The 16,319-nt window shown below is 38.4% G+C and overlaps 1 protein-coding gene and 1 long non-coding RNA gene across 2 annotated transcripts; both read right to left on the bottom strand.

Moving 5' to 3' along the window:
- Positions 1-495: 495 nt before the first annotated feature.
- On the bottom strand, positions 496-7,951 carry LOC309502100. Its single transcript, XR_014207154.1, has 2 exons — positions 7,610-7,951; positions 496-4,537 (listed from the first exon to the last, which is right to left on the bottom strand). It is a non-coding gene; the product is annotated as an uncharacterized lncRNA (long non-coding RNA).
- Positions 7,952-12,079: 4,128 nt separating this feature from the next.
- On the bottom strand, positions 12,080-15,828 carry LOC309501947 (uncharacterized protein). The gene is made up of 11 exons (XM_082174241.1): positions 15,529-15,828; positions 15,151-15,364; positions 14,878-15,004; positions 14,434-14,732; positions 14,265-14,355; positions 14,068-14,184; positions 13,819-13,894; positions 13,475-13,732; positions 13,095-13,266; positions 12,852-13,000; positions 12,080-12,749 (listed from the first exon to the last, which is right to left on the bottom strand). Exons 1-11 carry the CDS (start codon positions 15,662-15,664, stop codon positions 12,559-12,561), a joined length of 1,830 nt encoding a protein of 609 aa, XP_082030367.1. The 5' UTR covers positions 15,665-15,828; the 3' UTR covers positions 12,080-12,558.
- Between the last annotated feature and the right edge of the window lie 491 nt (positions 15,829-16,319).

Below are 16,319 nucleotides of genomic sequence, written 5' to 3'. Positions count from 1 at the left end.
TATGTCCTATTCTGTGTCTGGATAAAATGTTTCCCTCTCTTCTACTTCCATCTGAGTACCTACTTTCCCCTACTTTTGGCTGTATTAGATGCAGCTTTGAATTGGGACACAGCCTACGGCTGCGTTCCAGTCCACTTTTAGACGCAAACTTCCCTAATCACTTCCCCTCGGGGGAATCCCTGCCGCCATTTTGAAGTGCGTTCCACTGCGTGAAGTGGACGAGGGAAGTTTATCTAGACAGACCCTCGTTCCCTCGATTTTGACAGAGGGAGTGAGTCTACTTGTACACTTCAGGCAGCTCCATATACCACAGTGCAACACAATTGTGACGTCAACGCATATTGCGTTTAATTTACCCCACCACAAACAACTCTATGATATATTAATGATTAAAAAAAAATAATAAATTAAACAACTCAAACACACCTATATACTTATAGACTGCTGCATTAAACAATTTCATAAGGAAAAAAAAATCACTGATCTGACACAAAGTAGTGGTAAAAAATGAAAAGAGTTTATTGAATAATATTAGTTGTGTCTTTCTCAATGCTCAGCCAGACTTTCTCTGACCAGCACAAAGCACAAGTGTTCTTATACCAAACAAATGCAATGGAAATGACTGCTTCACAACACCATCCTGTGACATTAGAAAAACTTGAGATGGAGACATACAACTTAAGATTAAACAGTAACAGAAAAATAATATAAAATGAAAAATAGTAAGTAAATGAATATATGAATATATAGATAAAGTGATATGGCGGCAATAAAAAAAAAGCACAACACAGATGTATGTTTGCTCTTGAAGCCACACACACACACACACACACACACACACACACACACACACACACACACACACACACACACACACACACACACACACACACACACACACACACACACACGTTGTTATTAAGAATCCTTAGATCCTTCATTTCAAACCTCTTAATCATATATGAAAACATTTCATTAAACACCTTGAATAAAATTTGGAAAATAATTTAATTGATTAACATTCAAGCAAACTTTCATTATTAGCCCAAACTTGAAAAGTCTCCTCTGTCATAATGCATACCCGCATCAGTTAAGTCCAGTCCAGTTATAGAGGTTAAATTAGACAGTGGTAAAGAATGTGCATCGCCATGATGTAAAGCCCAGAGAAAACTAGAATTGTGGCATACATGTGAACTCAGGTCTAAGATAAAATGACAACATTGTAAGCTTCTAGCCATGAATACAATATTGAATCCACATCATGTTAATTTTTATCACATCCACTGACAAATCTTTTCAAGCAACTCTGTTTAACAGAAAAATTACAGCAATACATCATCATAATCCCTAATAATCTCATAAAGCCCTGCATACCCAGAAAATCAAGAGTGTCAGATGTTTTAGGAATTCATCCTTTACACCTGTTTCAGCAGAATCCCATAAGGACGAATGGACTTCTCCACGATCTCCTTCTCTTTACAAGCAGGGGTGCCTTCAGGAATCTCAATCAGCCAGTAGTCCTTTCTCTCACACACTTTCCTCATTTGGGGATTGATCCTGTTTTGCAGCATGACTCTGTATTTCTTCCCGGTCTTTTTAGATGTGAATTCCTTGCTGTAACCAGAAGCCTGATCGATGTCATATGTTGAGTAGATTCCTCTGCCATACACTTGTCCAGGACCTGGTTTGTAAGTGGAACTAGAGATACCTTCAGCACCCCCAATGCTGGTTCCATGATAGGACACAGGCCACTCACCAGCCACTGAGTCTTGCCTCCATCCATTCGTGCCCAGCCAGGTGTTTCCATCAGTGTACTTGTTCAGGACTTTGAGAGCAAAACGATACCATCCACATGGGCGTTTGTATGGCTCATTACCTCGCATGCATACCGATTTGTCTGTTAAATGTGTGAAATCATAATCAAAGGGTGGATCAAAGAATTCATCCATGTTCACAAATACCTCCTTGCCCAAATCCGTGTACTGAGAAGAGCTTCTAAGTGTAGCTTTTGTTTGAACAACCTTTTGGCCTAACAAGGTAGTAGTGATCAAATTGTAAATATCGAGTTGAGGATCCGAATTCACTGATCTCAATAACCGTGATGATGAATTTGCTATATAAGGCTTCACAGTAACACCTGTGAGAACCGAAAGTGCCTCCAGAACAACATCTTTGTCCAATGTAGACATGGTTCAGGCAGATTTCATGCAGTGGAATAAGTAAAAAAAGAATTCTCTGCTCATTCTCTGCGTTCTCGTGACAAACTGAGGACTGCTCTTCTATTTATATGGACTGAAATGAGGAAGTACTGCATGTATTCTCGGAAAAGGCACTGTTTCCAATGAAGGCTTTCTTTTCAAGCAAGAGTATTAGTCAACAAACATGCATGAAACACTGGGTGGGATTAGTTTAACATGGAGAGGTGTTGTAAAGTAATTATTACCTGAGTTCATCAGTGATTTTAGTCACGTCTCAATGTGCATCTCAGTGATCGTGACGGACAATATCAGTAAAGATTACGGCGACTTTTACCTTCAGTGAAAAGGTCCGGAAAAATGACCTCAGGTAACACTAATCCCGTGCGAATAGACCCGCTGTAAATATATATGTAAATATTCTTCTACTTAATGATTAGTTAAGCTTGTTTCTATATTAGTTAATAGTAGTAGCTGAAGTGTTAGTGTAGTACTACTCATTAGTCCTGCATTACTTCCTGCATAGTTACTATATTAATGACAAACTAGTGATGTTACGTATGACACTGAAGCTTCGATGTGCGACACAATTTCTAGTGAAGCCCCGTATCGGGGTGTGTATTGGTTTACTAGAGTCACGTGATCGATGACAAATGAAGCCTCACTTTCTGTCCAATCACGTGCGCGTTTCGCTTTGGGTGTCAGAAGGCTCGAACCCCAGATCTTATTTAACGAGTCATTGTTGGCTCAGTCTGGTTGATGTGTTTGTGAGGAGAGAAAATGAATTTATTTAATGAACAAAACAAACACAAACATGTAAGGCTTTTATTTGTACACATAACATTGAAACTATGGAGTGTGTTGTGGTTGCTTCATCTGCCAGAGCTTCTAACACAGGCTTCTGGCTGCTTTATTTTAAATAAGCACCAGATGGCGCTGTTCTCGACACTCTCGAAGCTTTGAATCTTTTCCCGGAACAGTCAGGGGAAAGCCTCAGTGATTCACGAGGCTTCATTTCCCCATCCCTATGACAAACCATTATTGTGTAAAGTGTTACCGAAAGAAATGATGTGAACCTTGCTGTGTCTTAAGCTGTTCATCAGATTCTCACAAACATCAGCTCAGCTCTAGACCAGTGGTTTTCAATCCTTGTCCTGGGGACTCACAGCTCTGCACATTTTATATGTCTCCTTTATCAGGCACACCCAGTTCAGATCAAATAGCTCTTTCCTAACGAGCTGACGATGTGAATCAGGTGTGTTAAATGAGGGAGACAGGACCAGGATTGAAAACCACTGCTCTAGACCATGCTGACAAAAAAAGAGAATGATTTATTTTCCCCGAAGAATATTGTTAACCATACAATTGACATTAGTGTGAACTGAAATATTTATTCAGGTGTATGTTTAGACATTCTGGAAGAGGATAATTATCCACTGGTAAATTCACTGGTAAATGGAGCAGACCTGATGAAACTTACTTTCGCAACTTTTCTTCCAAAGAATATTTTCATGACTGAACAAGTCAGTCACATTCATCAGAATAACATGTAGTCATCAGTCACATGAAAATATTCTCAAGAAAATAGTTAAGATAAATTTGAAGATAACATTCTGGGTGTGCCCTATAATAACATTTTAATGTTAAAAGACTGTAAAAATGCTATTTTAAAAACCTGTTAATTGGTTTACTCTTAAAGGCGTTTCCATGTTAGGCAGTAAAAAAAAAGTTCATATATTAAGGGAACTTCAAGTCAAGTCACCTTTATTTATATATCACTTTTTACAATACGGACTGTTTCAAAGCAGCTTTACAGTGATAACAGGAAAATAATGCAACAAAGTTTGTTTCGGCTGTACAGCAGCTCTAGAAGAAAATAGTGTTATAGTCCAGCTTAAGTAAGTTTAGTGATGGTTCATATATGTTGTAATAAAGTTATTAATTTAGTTCATTTATTTATACAGCCGCTCTGGAAAAAAAAACGTGATGTCATTGTCCAGCTCAGTTCAGTTCACATATAATAGTGTCAATGCAGGCAGATCAATAATATTGTTGAATATTAAGTGTCCCCAACTAAGCAAGCCAAAAGCAACAGAGGCAAGGAACCAAAAGAAAGGAGAAAAAACCCTTTGGAGAACCCAGGCTCAACGAATCAACAGTGTATGATTATGATCCAGGCAGCATTACAGGTCAGACGTCAGATTGGATCAGAACATTTCAGAATATTTATCCAGTTCCATCTGGTTAGATATCGGGGTCAGGGATGCGTTGTGGTCGTGTCCAGGCGCAGGTCCTCCATCTGATCAGGATACGGCCCAGATCCGGCAGACTTCAGTAAACCTCTGGATAAACAGAGAGACTAATAAGCGTAAATGCTATTCTTCTTATGATGTATCATCGGTGTTATAGGAAGTGTCCCCGGTTCCGGCTGACCTACTTTATGCAGCCTAACAATCATTTAACTGATTTGAAAAATTGAAATGTATAATGTGTTATCCCAGCAAACACAGAACGTTGGCACAACGTAGCCAACCTTCTAACAACGTTTTATCAACATGGCCAAAAGGTTGCTATAACTACGTTGTGTAGTGAAGGTTGTTACAGCGTTGTCACAATGTTGACATTAAACCACCGTTCAGGGCCATTGCTTAAGGTTGTGCCTAGGGTGTCTTGACAACCACTGGACTATTATGTACTCGTCACTGCCCTGAAGCGCGAAAATCAGACTTTTAAATTTCACCCGCCCGTTGGGCTCATTGTGTTGTCTCGTTCTTCATCGAGCAAGGATACGTGAGTAGGCCTATTGCATTTTATTTACCTCAGCTAAATAAGATACGTAATCATTCAAACACAACCTACAACTTCATTTTCTAATGTGACTAATGTAGTCTCGCTTGCACTGTTTAGTTTTCCACTTCATTTGTCTGCTATTTAGTCTCATCCGTTTCTTTGTTCCTCTGGATGTGTGGATGTTTCCTGGACTGATTCCGTTCACCGACCTTTATCGTCCGGCTCTCGACTGATGTCTGCCATGTACAGAACCCGGTTTTGTTCATTAAATGTTCTGATCTTTGCTTTTTATGTTTTATTTATTATACTTAAAAGAAATTTGTATATTAATTTATTTAGTTTTTTTCTTTTTTCACAAATGTATGACTTTTGGAAGTGCAATTTGATTACCATATATGCAGTTAGTTTTAATAAAGTTGAATTAACGTAACCTTCTGTAATTTTTACTCTTCAAAGTGTACCCTTGCAGGTGTTGATTATAATTAATCTAATTTACTGATAGCCCAATTAAATAATAATAAGGATAAACAATATTTAAAAAAACTAGCCTATATAATTGCCTAACATCTGACTAATTAAAAATTAACCTCAAAACATAAAATGCTAAATGGGGGATATCTATAGGCCTATCTAGCATAAAAACAAAAAATTGTCAGAACGTCGTTTCTCAGTTGCTGAATGTTGCACAACAGCGTTGCTACAGCCCTGTCGCGTTTTACAATTCTACGTTGTTACAATGTTGCGAGCACGTAGACAGCGACGTTGCCATAGCAGAAATGCAATGTGCCACAGACGTTGCCACAACGCAAATGTGTTTGCTGGGATGTGTATGCCAGGTCAAAGAGATGTGTTTTTAGTCTAGCTTTAAACTGACAGAGTGTGTCTGCTTCCCGGACAATGTTAGGAAGACTGTTCCAGAGTTTTGGTGCTAAATAGGAAAAGGATCTACCGCCAGCAGTCGATTTTGATATTCTAGGTATTATAAACTGGCCTGTCACACTCTCACACCACAAAGACTTTTGTTTTCAGTCTGTACCATTTTCCCTTAGTTAGTTTGTTGTCATGGACACTCATTAGTTTCAGCTGTGCACGAGTCAATCATATCATTATCCTCTCACTATTTAAGTTTAGTTCTGTTTGTGTGTCTTTGTCAGGTCTCGTCAGGGTTTACTTTGTGTTGGACGGTCTTCTTTGTTGGAAACTACCTTGTGGATTATTAAAAGTGTGTTATTCTTCTTAGTTGAGCCATGATTGTACAACACAATGAACTGAAATATTTATTTAGATGTATGTTTATACATTCTAGAAGATCAGACCTGATGAAACTTGCTTTCGCAACTTTTTTTCTTAAGAATATTTTCATGACTGAACAAGTCAGTCACATTCATCAGAATTACATGTAATTTAAAGGAACATTTGAGCAACACACCTTTTAAGGTCCACAATTCTGAGGAACATGACTGACTTTAGTTATGAAAATATTCTCAAGAAAATAGTTAAGATAAATTTTAAGATCACATTCTGGGTGTGCCCTATAAAATAATAACATTTTAATGTTGAAAGACTGTCAAAATGCTATTTTGAAACCTGTTAATTGGTTTACTCTTAAAGGTGTTACCATGTTAGGCAGTAAAAAAAAAAAAAAAAAAAAAAAAATTAGCAGCCGCTCTGGAAAAAACAGTGATGTCATTGTCCAGCTCAGTTCAGTTTTCATATAATGGTGTAAATGCAGGCAGAGCAATAATATTGTTGAATATTAAATGTCCCCAACTAAGCAAGCCAAAAGCGAAATGAGAAAACAAGCGAGTATTTACTCAGCTAACTATGGCGAGTCAGAAAAAATAATTGATTTCTTTTAAAATCCATTAGAATAAAAATAAAAAAAGCCAATCTAAAAATGAATCGGAGTCTGATAACAGATAGTCTAACTCCCAGCACCTCATCGAGGTGTTTACTTGGATCAGAAAATGAGCGGGATGTTGATGATGCTAGCAGGACTATCGCAACAGCTGAGCCTCGGCCCTGCGCTAATCTCAGTATCACCGCAGCAAAATCAGGAGGGGAAGGAACATTAACACAGTGCTGTCGGCCACGTATTCACCATCTCCAAGCAAACGTTTTGGAGATTGTTCTTTTCAGTCACATTGGTTTGACAAGTGGAGGTGGCTGCACTTTGATGTGAAAAGTGTACAAGTCAGTGATGTGTAGAGAGAAAATTAAGGAAAAAAAGATTCCAGATTTGGACAGAGGACAGTTCACTGGCTATACACGGATGTTTTGATTGTACAGATTAGACAGGATTTGGAGAAGCTGTGATGGATCACGATTAATACCGTTCCCAATTATCTTAAAACCCTGCTCAAAGTTTATCGAGATAATCTCGCGGTAACTAAAGAGCCTGATCCTTTAGTCGTGTCCTAGTTAGATGATCAGTCTATACTAGTTAATACTCTATTATAAAAATAATAGATTTATTTCCTGTATTATAAGTCTATCTTTTGTGGTACTACTTAAACCTTCTTTGCACTATAACAACAACCTTGTTACATGCTGCCTCTTTGGCTAGGCTATATAATCAAATCAAAACACATGGTAATTATTCTTTTGACAAAAAAAATGCTCACCCCTCGTGCGTCTCTTCCAGGAAGGATTTCCTGATCCAGGCAGAAGAAAACTGTACTCAATGATCCAAGGTCCAGTCAGATGATTATAATAAATATTTAACAAACTTTATTAAAATAATCAAATGAGAAGAATACTTGTTACAGATTATAAATGATTACTAACTAACAGATGTAAAAATAGCTAAAGCTGGCATGCTTCTTGCATCTAGTAAAAGCTGGCGTACTAGATTGTCAATGGCAAGGAAGAGCACTAAATCTTCCTTTGTTTGCGTCTTATATAGTCTTGAATTCAGCCGAATTCAGGTTCTGCTTTGAAATGCGTTTTCCACACACACACACACACACACACACACACACACACACACACACACACACACACACACACACACACACACACACACACACACACACACACAAATTACAGCATAGCTCTAACAGAAATTCTAACGGCATAGCTCTTAACAGTCCTTGATGCTCAGTTTACGCACAAGCTCCAGCATCTCATAGAGGGTAGGTGACTTCCTGTTCTGTTGTTTTGTTCCAGAAACAACCGTTGCATAGGAAATGTCATTCTGACAAAGTCTGTTGGCAGACTCTTTCACAAAGCTATGAACAATATTGATGAATTTACAGAGGTTGTTTGTGGATATATCTCTTTTTGCACTGAATGTGGTGTTCCTTATTAGACGTTTAAAGTATTCCCAAACAATAAGCCTTGGATTTCAAAGAGAACAAAAAAAAAAGCTTTTCAGATGGGAGAATCACAAATCAGTAAGATGGTGAGAGCAGAAATAAAGAAGGATAGGTTCAAATAAAAAAAAATAAGGGGGAAGATCAGCTAAATGGAAAAAATGTAAGAGCAGCATGGCAAGGAATTAAACCTGTGGCAGGTTTGAAGAGGAAGGATACCAAGAAGACTAAATTGGTGGTTTTAACTCCGATATGGATTTTGCTAATAAATTGAATGAGTACAATTTAAGGTTTGATAATAATGATTTTAGTGTAGAAATCAACGATTTAAAACAGAGAACAATATCTAGAAATAGTGAAAGCATCGAAGTCCATAAGGTTAAGTGTCTTTTTCTAAATATAAATGCAAAGAAATGTCCAGGCCCTGATAAAAATAGGAGGCAAGGTGTTAAAAACCTGTGCAGAACAGTTGTGTGGAATTTTTCACCATATCTTTTTAGTGTGATCGGGTTGAGTATTAAATCGGATGAAACAGCCTCAACATTCCCAACAAGACTGATGAAGAAAGCAGGAGAAACATTATGGCATGAACGAAATTAGAAGACTTAGAATCCCCTAATCACCCTTACAAACATTTACCATGAATGTACTGTAGTAATTTACCATGGGTTGGGCAGAAATGTGCAATATTTATATTGAATACTATGTAGTAATAAATAAATATTGTAAATATATATACACACTATAATATTATATAATAGTATATAGTGATTTATATTTCATTAGATTTATTAGGTGGGTAGAGGAATATATAATTAATGTTTGTTATGAAATTATCTCAGTTTCTTTGTAAAGGTGCCTATAGTTTTTAACTTGTGTTTATGCATTTTTTATACAGTGGGAGTGAGTAGCCTGTGGTTATCAAGTCTCACTGTCAGAATATTTTCATTTAAACATAACAATAGGGGTTATGCGCAACATACTTCCGGGTTCTACAAAACAGATATAACTACTTCCGGTCGTCAGCTACTGAGGTAATTCACTTGAACATATACTCATTTTGTCAATATAACTTTAGCTGTCAATCAAGCACAAAGTAGCTTTAGCGCAATAAACAATAACTACATTTACCAAACATATCAATAAAGTGCTTGAAAGACATTATACAAATAACACAGCAAAATGGATTATTAACTGCGTATCTGTTAACAATTGACATAATTGTGTGCTGCATAATTGTGTGCATAATGGCGGCTGCTCTCGGTACGAAGCTATTTTTCTCTGTAACCGAGCGGGGGCTCCGCTCACACACGCACATTTTAAACTCTGCAAACTTAACTCTCACTTACTCAAAATGTTACTAAAACACACCTTCAACACTCTTGACATGTGAACTCATTACATTTACTCAACTCAGTTTTATATCTACAACGTACCTGAAAAAGGGGAGAAATAATCACAAAAGTGATATGGGTGTTTCCTCACTGAAAACTTTAGTGTTATGAGGAAAAGACCGCGATTTCCCCGGAGAAAAGGGTTGGAAGACAAAAGCAATCAATCACGGGCGCATAGATTAAGATCAATTTGGCGATCACAGATTAACACTTTTTACCCGTAAATTAGGCACTACAAAATGAAGTAATCAATATAACGTTTACATATTCCTCTTATGATTGTTACCCTTTGTACACATGTCAGATTTTAGCTTTTTAACACAATTATATGAATTGTAAAAAAAACGTATTACTAGTACTGAACGCATGAGCTTTTTAACCTTAAAGTGTGTATGTCAGGTAAAATTTTTTTTTTAGATATATTAAATAATGTTTAGATGTCTGAGTGAAAATGTAATTATCATTAAAATTATTACTGTAATTGCACTACAGTAAGCTTTATAGCCATTTCTGTCAAGATCATATTTTTAAAACGCCGCTGAGCTGTGATGTCATAAGAGGGAGACGTGCCAAAAAAGTTCTATTCAGGTATGGAGAGTTTTGAGTCTGAGGAGATCCAAAATCCCCCTCAAACCTACGATGGCCCACAGCCATACAATTTTGAGCCTCCCAGGCGTGAGACGAATGAAGAGACAAACAGAAATTTAACTACTTCCTATCGAAGAACCATAAACATCTGGTGTGAAGAGAACCAGTGGAGAGTTGGTCAGGTGTCTTGGTAAGTATAGGCATAACTTAGAGGTGGAACGGTACATGTAAAAGCATTGAACCGAAACAGTACGGTGCATGAATATACACTGAGAATACACGGCATAAAAATAAATAAATCTCGCGTGCAAATGAATTAATGCGGAACTACTGTTAGTCACGCGGGTTATTTAGGGACGCCAAATCTGTAGCTCCGCCTCAGCTCTGAAGCGCCGTGGCTATAATGAACAGGCTGCGATGTCAAGATTGCAATGCTGGAATATGTTGGTTGGTTGGTTGTGTGTGTGTGTGTGTGTGTGTGTGTGTGTGTGTGTGTGTGTGTGTGTGTGTGTGTGTGTGTGTGTGTGTGTGTGCGAGTGAGAGAGAGAAAGAGATAGGCGCGGACGCGATCGAACAGTGGAAACATAAAAACATTCTCCGTCATTTTGTTCAGGACATCATTCAAACTGCAAAGTGTTTACTTATATTTGTGTACACTCTCAATAAAACAAAACATTCTGCTTACACAATTACTTAATCTCATTATTATTAAATATCAATAAAAAATTTAGCAAAAAAAATTTATCGTTTTGATTCATAGGTGTCTATGTGGGCAATGCCAGCCCATGGCCTCAGCTGTAGAGAGCATGTGCTGCAGAGAGGTGGGTGCATTCTGGGCCCTGGTTGAACAGCTTACCCCTCTGCCAGATCATATAACATGCCTCACACAACACCCTAGTTTTGAGGCATGCTGTCTGAACCCCTTTGTTCTCAAGATTGCCTACTTGAACTTCAGGCAGGAACATGGACCTCTAGAGGCTAGCAGTCATGAGTACGTTAACACATTTACATTTTTTTATGAACAGTTTCATTTTCATCAGAAAATTTGTCTAGTGAACCACAATAATAAGTGGTTCTGCAAGTGCATTATAATAAAACAATTCAGTTATCCATATCCAATTAAACTGTTACATCCCCCTATCCTTAGGCAATACCGCTACACAGCATATAGACAGGTGGTACGTTGGGCCTATGGCATTCTGGGGAGGCACATCCGGAGGCCCTTGCCTTCTTGTGTTGTTTCAGACATCAGAAGACAGTTTCAAGAAGGTGGAACATACAAAGGTTTTGATTGGCCTCCTTTGGGTGAATATTAATAAAAATTAATTCTTATCACAAGCTGTCATATAGTATGACTCGTACTGTATAGCAAGGCTTACTTAGCCTACTACTCGTCCTACCTTTGACAAGCATAAAATAAACCATACTGGCAGTCAGGATTAAAAAAAAAAAAAACACACTACACAGAAGACAATTCTATTTACAGAAAATGTGTTTATTGACAGAAGGTTATGAAATAAACAAAAGTAGACAAAACCAAAACATGCAGCATGCAAACAGGATTAGTACCCAGAGACAAACTTTACACACACCACAGTGCACCACAGACACACCACAGTGCATAAACAGAAAGCAGATAAAATAATATGTGAAACACAGAAAGGTGATAAGGCACTACCCACAGTTACCCACAATTAGGCACCAACAATTACGTGCAAACAAAAGTAGACAAAACCAAAACATGCAGCATGCAGACAGGATTAGTACCCAGAGACAAACTTTACACACACCACAGTGCACCACAGACACACCACAGTGCATAAACAGAAAGCAGATAAAATAATATGTGAAACACAGAAAGGTGATAAGGCACTACCCACAGTTACCCACAATTAGGCACCAACAATTACATGCAAACAAAAGTAGACAAAACCAAAACATGCAGCATGCAGACAGGATTAGTGCACACACAGACAAACTCAGTTGAGTTACACAGAAACAAGGGTTAAGAACAGCACACCAAAAAAAGTTAGAAAGTATAAAAAAGAATCCACAATACATACCCACTCTTGACGTTGTCATGGATCATAACTATAAACACATGTTATTCAAACAGCAAGATTTTTAAAATTGGTCAACTCTGCAAAATCACAGTACTGTATTAGAGATGGTGGAAATAGGGAGATTACCCAGAAGAATGCAGTAAGCAAGATTGTGTAACAATAAAAACAAACATTTATACAATCAAGATAATAATTAGTAAATGAATAATAAAATCTAATGGCTTTTGCTAAAGCGTGATTGTTGAGCTAGGTGAAGACTAACTGCCTCCTCCTTTGAAATTATGTGGCCAGATTTGGAGAGGGGAGCAGGTGCATCAGAACCCAAGGCAGCACTGCACTCTTGTAGAGCCTTTGGTGATCTAGAGTACCTGTCTTGGAGAGATTCCATGAGTGCTGATGCATAACCTGGGTTATAGAAAAACATGTATATTCAGTAACATTACCAATGACTCATGCACTAAAACAAGTACATCTCACAATATGACAGAACTGATTGAAACTGCTAACCATATGAAGGCTGCTGCTTGATGGGGCGCACAACCCAGCCACCTTTACGGAACCTTGGGTAGCTCACAGCATAGCACTCCTCACCGTCAGCCGTCCGCGCAACCTCTCGACTACTATTGTAGTTGTAATGTAGAGCTGCCAAAAAAAGCCTGAAGAAAAGAAAAAAAAAAAAACAGAGTATGAGACTGACATGTCTAGAATGATGAAATAACGACACAGGTTATTCCATTGCATAGCACTGACCTACTGTACATTCCAAGATATGAAAACCCAGTGTGTTTGGGTGCAAAGTGGAGGATGAGGGAGTGAAATGCCTCCAACGAGTATGTCTGGTACTGTGGGGATAGCTGCCGTATATCCTTCAGTAGTGCTGCTCTAGTAGTCACACTCTCCAATTTCGTTGCTACTGTTGAGCCTGCATGGACATGTTTTACTGATATTACTACATGTTCTTTGACTGTACACACAGATGAGGAATATCAGTATAATTTCTTTCTTCACATTTACCAAAACCATACAAATATGTTATAGCTGGAGTACACCTGTAGCAAAATATACCAAGCATAAACCACGACCTTGAATATCAGAGCATTATTGCATTCTTTAACATTCTGATGGTGTACCTGGTTCTAGCCACTGCTTGTTTCGCTGTTCCCCCTCCAGAGGTGGGTGTGAACAGCAGGGAAATGCAGGGGTGTCATGTTCATGAATATCCTGAACATGGTTCACCAGGCTTTGCCATTTGGCCTGCATCACATCTGGATCACCATCAGGAGTTGAAGCAGCAGTCCAGTACAGGTGGTTGACAATGGCTGGCTTCCACAGCTTCAGGTCCTCACAGTGCCTTTCTTTAGCGGCAGCATCCAAAGCCTTCCCTAGACCTGTTTCAGAACCAAAACAAAGTATTGATGGAAATGTATTTACAAGACTTAACTTTATAAAAGGCTACCAACAACAGGATACATACTTTTTCCAACATGCCAGACATCAAAGAAATGTTTTGTTCCTTCAGAACACAGCTCCTCTCGCACCCACTTGGCAATCTGTGTAGAAAGACACAACCCCTCAAATACAGAAATAAAAACTAATGACTCACTCAAAAAGTGCACCTCTACCAAGGCTCGAATAACTATTTGTGGTTGTGTCAGTCTGTCAGGAGTCTGTCTAAATGTGAAAATACTACAGACATTGTATTACTATAAATATACAACTTTACCTGCCGATGTCTGTCTGTGGTGAGGGTCGACACATGTAGGTTCTGGTTCTTTAAAAAAACCATGCTGCGCTTCAGACCCTCAAGCTCACACCAGGTGCTGTTTGGGACCTCAGAGCTCTGTAACATGTCACAGACAGTGTAACACTTGAAATCTGGTAGTGGAACTGAAAAAATTTTTTAGATAGCATAATACTCACCTGGACAAGCTGAAGATCTATGATCTTGTTTGTTCTCTCCTCTATCAAGGAGTAAGTGCCATACTTTGCACAATGCCCAGGGGAATCTGACCTAAGAATGTTAAAAATTGAATTAATGAGTTGCAATGTAAACATTTTCCATCTTAGATGATGCCAACAGTGCATTTACCTGCAGTCACCAGAGATTGCCAGTCCGCCGCCCATCTCCTTTAGTTCCCTAATGACCCCTGTCTGTTCATTCTGCCAGGCCTGCATAACGACTGGGATTGTGTAGAGGTGCTGGTGGCGGAAGAAAGTCCTCGCACTGATGCACTGAAGACCAAACAGTGCCAGCATCCTCAGCGTTTGTGTGGCCATACAACCCGAAAAATGTATGGCCCCACTGAGAAGAAGGTTGCAAACAGGCATATTTCTATGCAACATGGGCTGATTCTGCCAATAACGCTCATAGCCACATGTTGCACAGACCTAGATGTATAGAATGCAAAAAAAAAAAAAGTACAACTATGTTAGGAGTCACAATTACACCTTGAAACGTATAACTCAATTTCACTAAAAACTATACGGTTTATTTAAATTGTATAAACAGTGGAATTTACAAACATCATCTTACTTGTTTTATTTTGATAAAAGTTCCCTCCTTCTGGTTCATGCTACCCTTGCTTTCCCCACAACATGCAGGGCAAATTGTGAATAGGGACATCAACTGGCTTTCACAGACAATAAACTTATCAGCCATGCTGAAAAACAAACTCATTCCTGTTATTCTCTAACTGTCCTATCACAATAAAGGCAAAAATGCTCAACAACATTCACAGAACCTTCGAACCACAACAGAATTTCTTGACAGTCAAAATCTAAAACCAAAGTAGTCTAATTGCCTTACTTGAGTTCTGGGTTAGACTCCTGTGGCAGTGATGAGTCACTCATCATCTCCTCCTCCTCCTCTGGCATCCATGACATATCATGGTCACTGTCTATGAGAGAGCTGGTCTCATCGTCACTTTGAACAGGACTGGGCAGAGGGGTTGAAGTGGTCTTGACTTTTGGTGTTACTGTCTGTGTCCCCACACTGACCATCTTCGGCCTTACCTGAACAGCTGTGATTAAATGAAGGCCTTGCATTATAAAAAGACACAACCAAACCAATATGACAGCCTGGGTTACACACTCTAGAGTGGGTTCGCCAACTAGAAACTAAATCTGCGTTAAATAGCGCCACAGTGACAAGTCAACCTCAGATATAAGACCAATTATATCCTACCTGCTGAACGTCGCAAAGGTCTAATGTTGCACTGTGAGCCACTGTGATGGACAGATGCTGGTGGGTAATAGGCATCTGGGTCTACCTCTGGTTCTGGGTCAACATCCACTGTATGGCTGACTGTGGGTGCATCCATCCGTGACGGTCCCGCTGCATCTTCCAAAAGCTGAAGGAAATAAAGCAGTCAACATACATCCTTGAACAAACGGACTAATGATATTTTACTGCATTTTTAAAACAGGAAGAGAATAATGCGAAACACAAAAATTACAACATAATGACAAGGTTGCTGACTATGATCACAACGCTAACGTTAGCTAGGCAATTGCTACAATCAAATGAGTATTTGGGTCATTCCTGGTATGCGGTGACATTTTGGCTTCATAAGTGTTGGGAAAAAAAGTACATGATTTTCATGTTTTTAGCATTCTACCAAAATAGTGACATGTTTAACTATAAGGAATACATATTGGTCAAGCTCAGGGACTCAAAAAATAATTATTATGGGTAGATTGTTCAGACACTGTCCATGAAAATATTCCACCCTGTTAGTGACATATACATAGTTATTACAACATGTTAATAATGTAAATGTTAAACAATAATGAACTTTTCTTGGGTAGTATATGTCCCTTATGCCATCTTAGATTTTTTTTTTTTTCTTGAAACAAGCAAAACAATTTTGGATGAATAGTATATGTCTTGATTATTAAAAACAGGTACTTTTTGTGGCCATTTTTGCAAATAGTATAAATAATAATAAAAAAATTGGCTCAAAAACATATATAGCC

The sequence above is a fragment of the Leuciscus leuciscus genome (genome assembly GCF_965113295.1).
Source record: "Leuciscus leuciscus genome assembly, chromosome: 6".
Lineage (NCBI taxonomy): Eukaryota > Metazoa > Chordata > Actinopteri > Cypriniformes > Leuciscidae > Leuciscus > Leuciscus leuciscus.
This window is presented reverse-complemented; position numbering and strand designations above follow the sequence as displayed.

Excerpts from the sequence above, each read along its gene's own strand:
- LOC309501947 (XM_082174241.1), bottom strand. The coding sequence starts at position 15,664 with ATGGATGCACCCACAGTCAGCCATACAGTGGATGTTGACCCAGAACCA. Across the intron at positions 15,005-15,150 it reads GAGTCTAACCCAGAACTCAA|CATGGCTGATAAGTTTATTG; the intron begins GTAAGGCAATTA and ends TTTGTTTTTCAG. Across the intron at positions 12,750-12,851 it reads CAAGCAGCAGCCTTCATATG|GTTATGCATCAGCACTCATG; the intron begins GTTAGCAGTTTC and ends TCTATAACCCAG.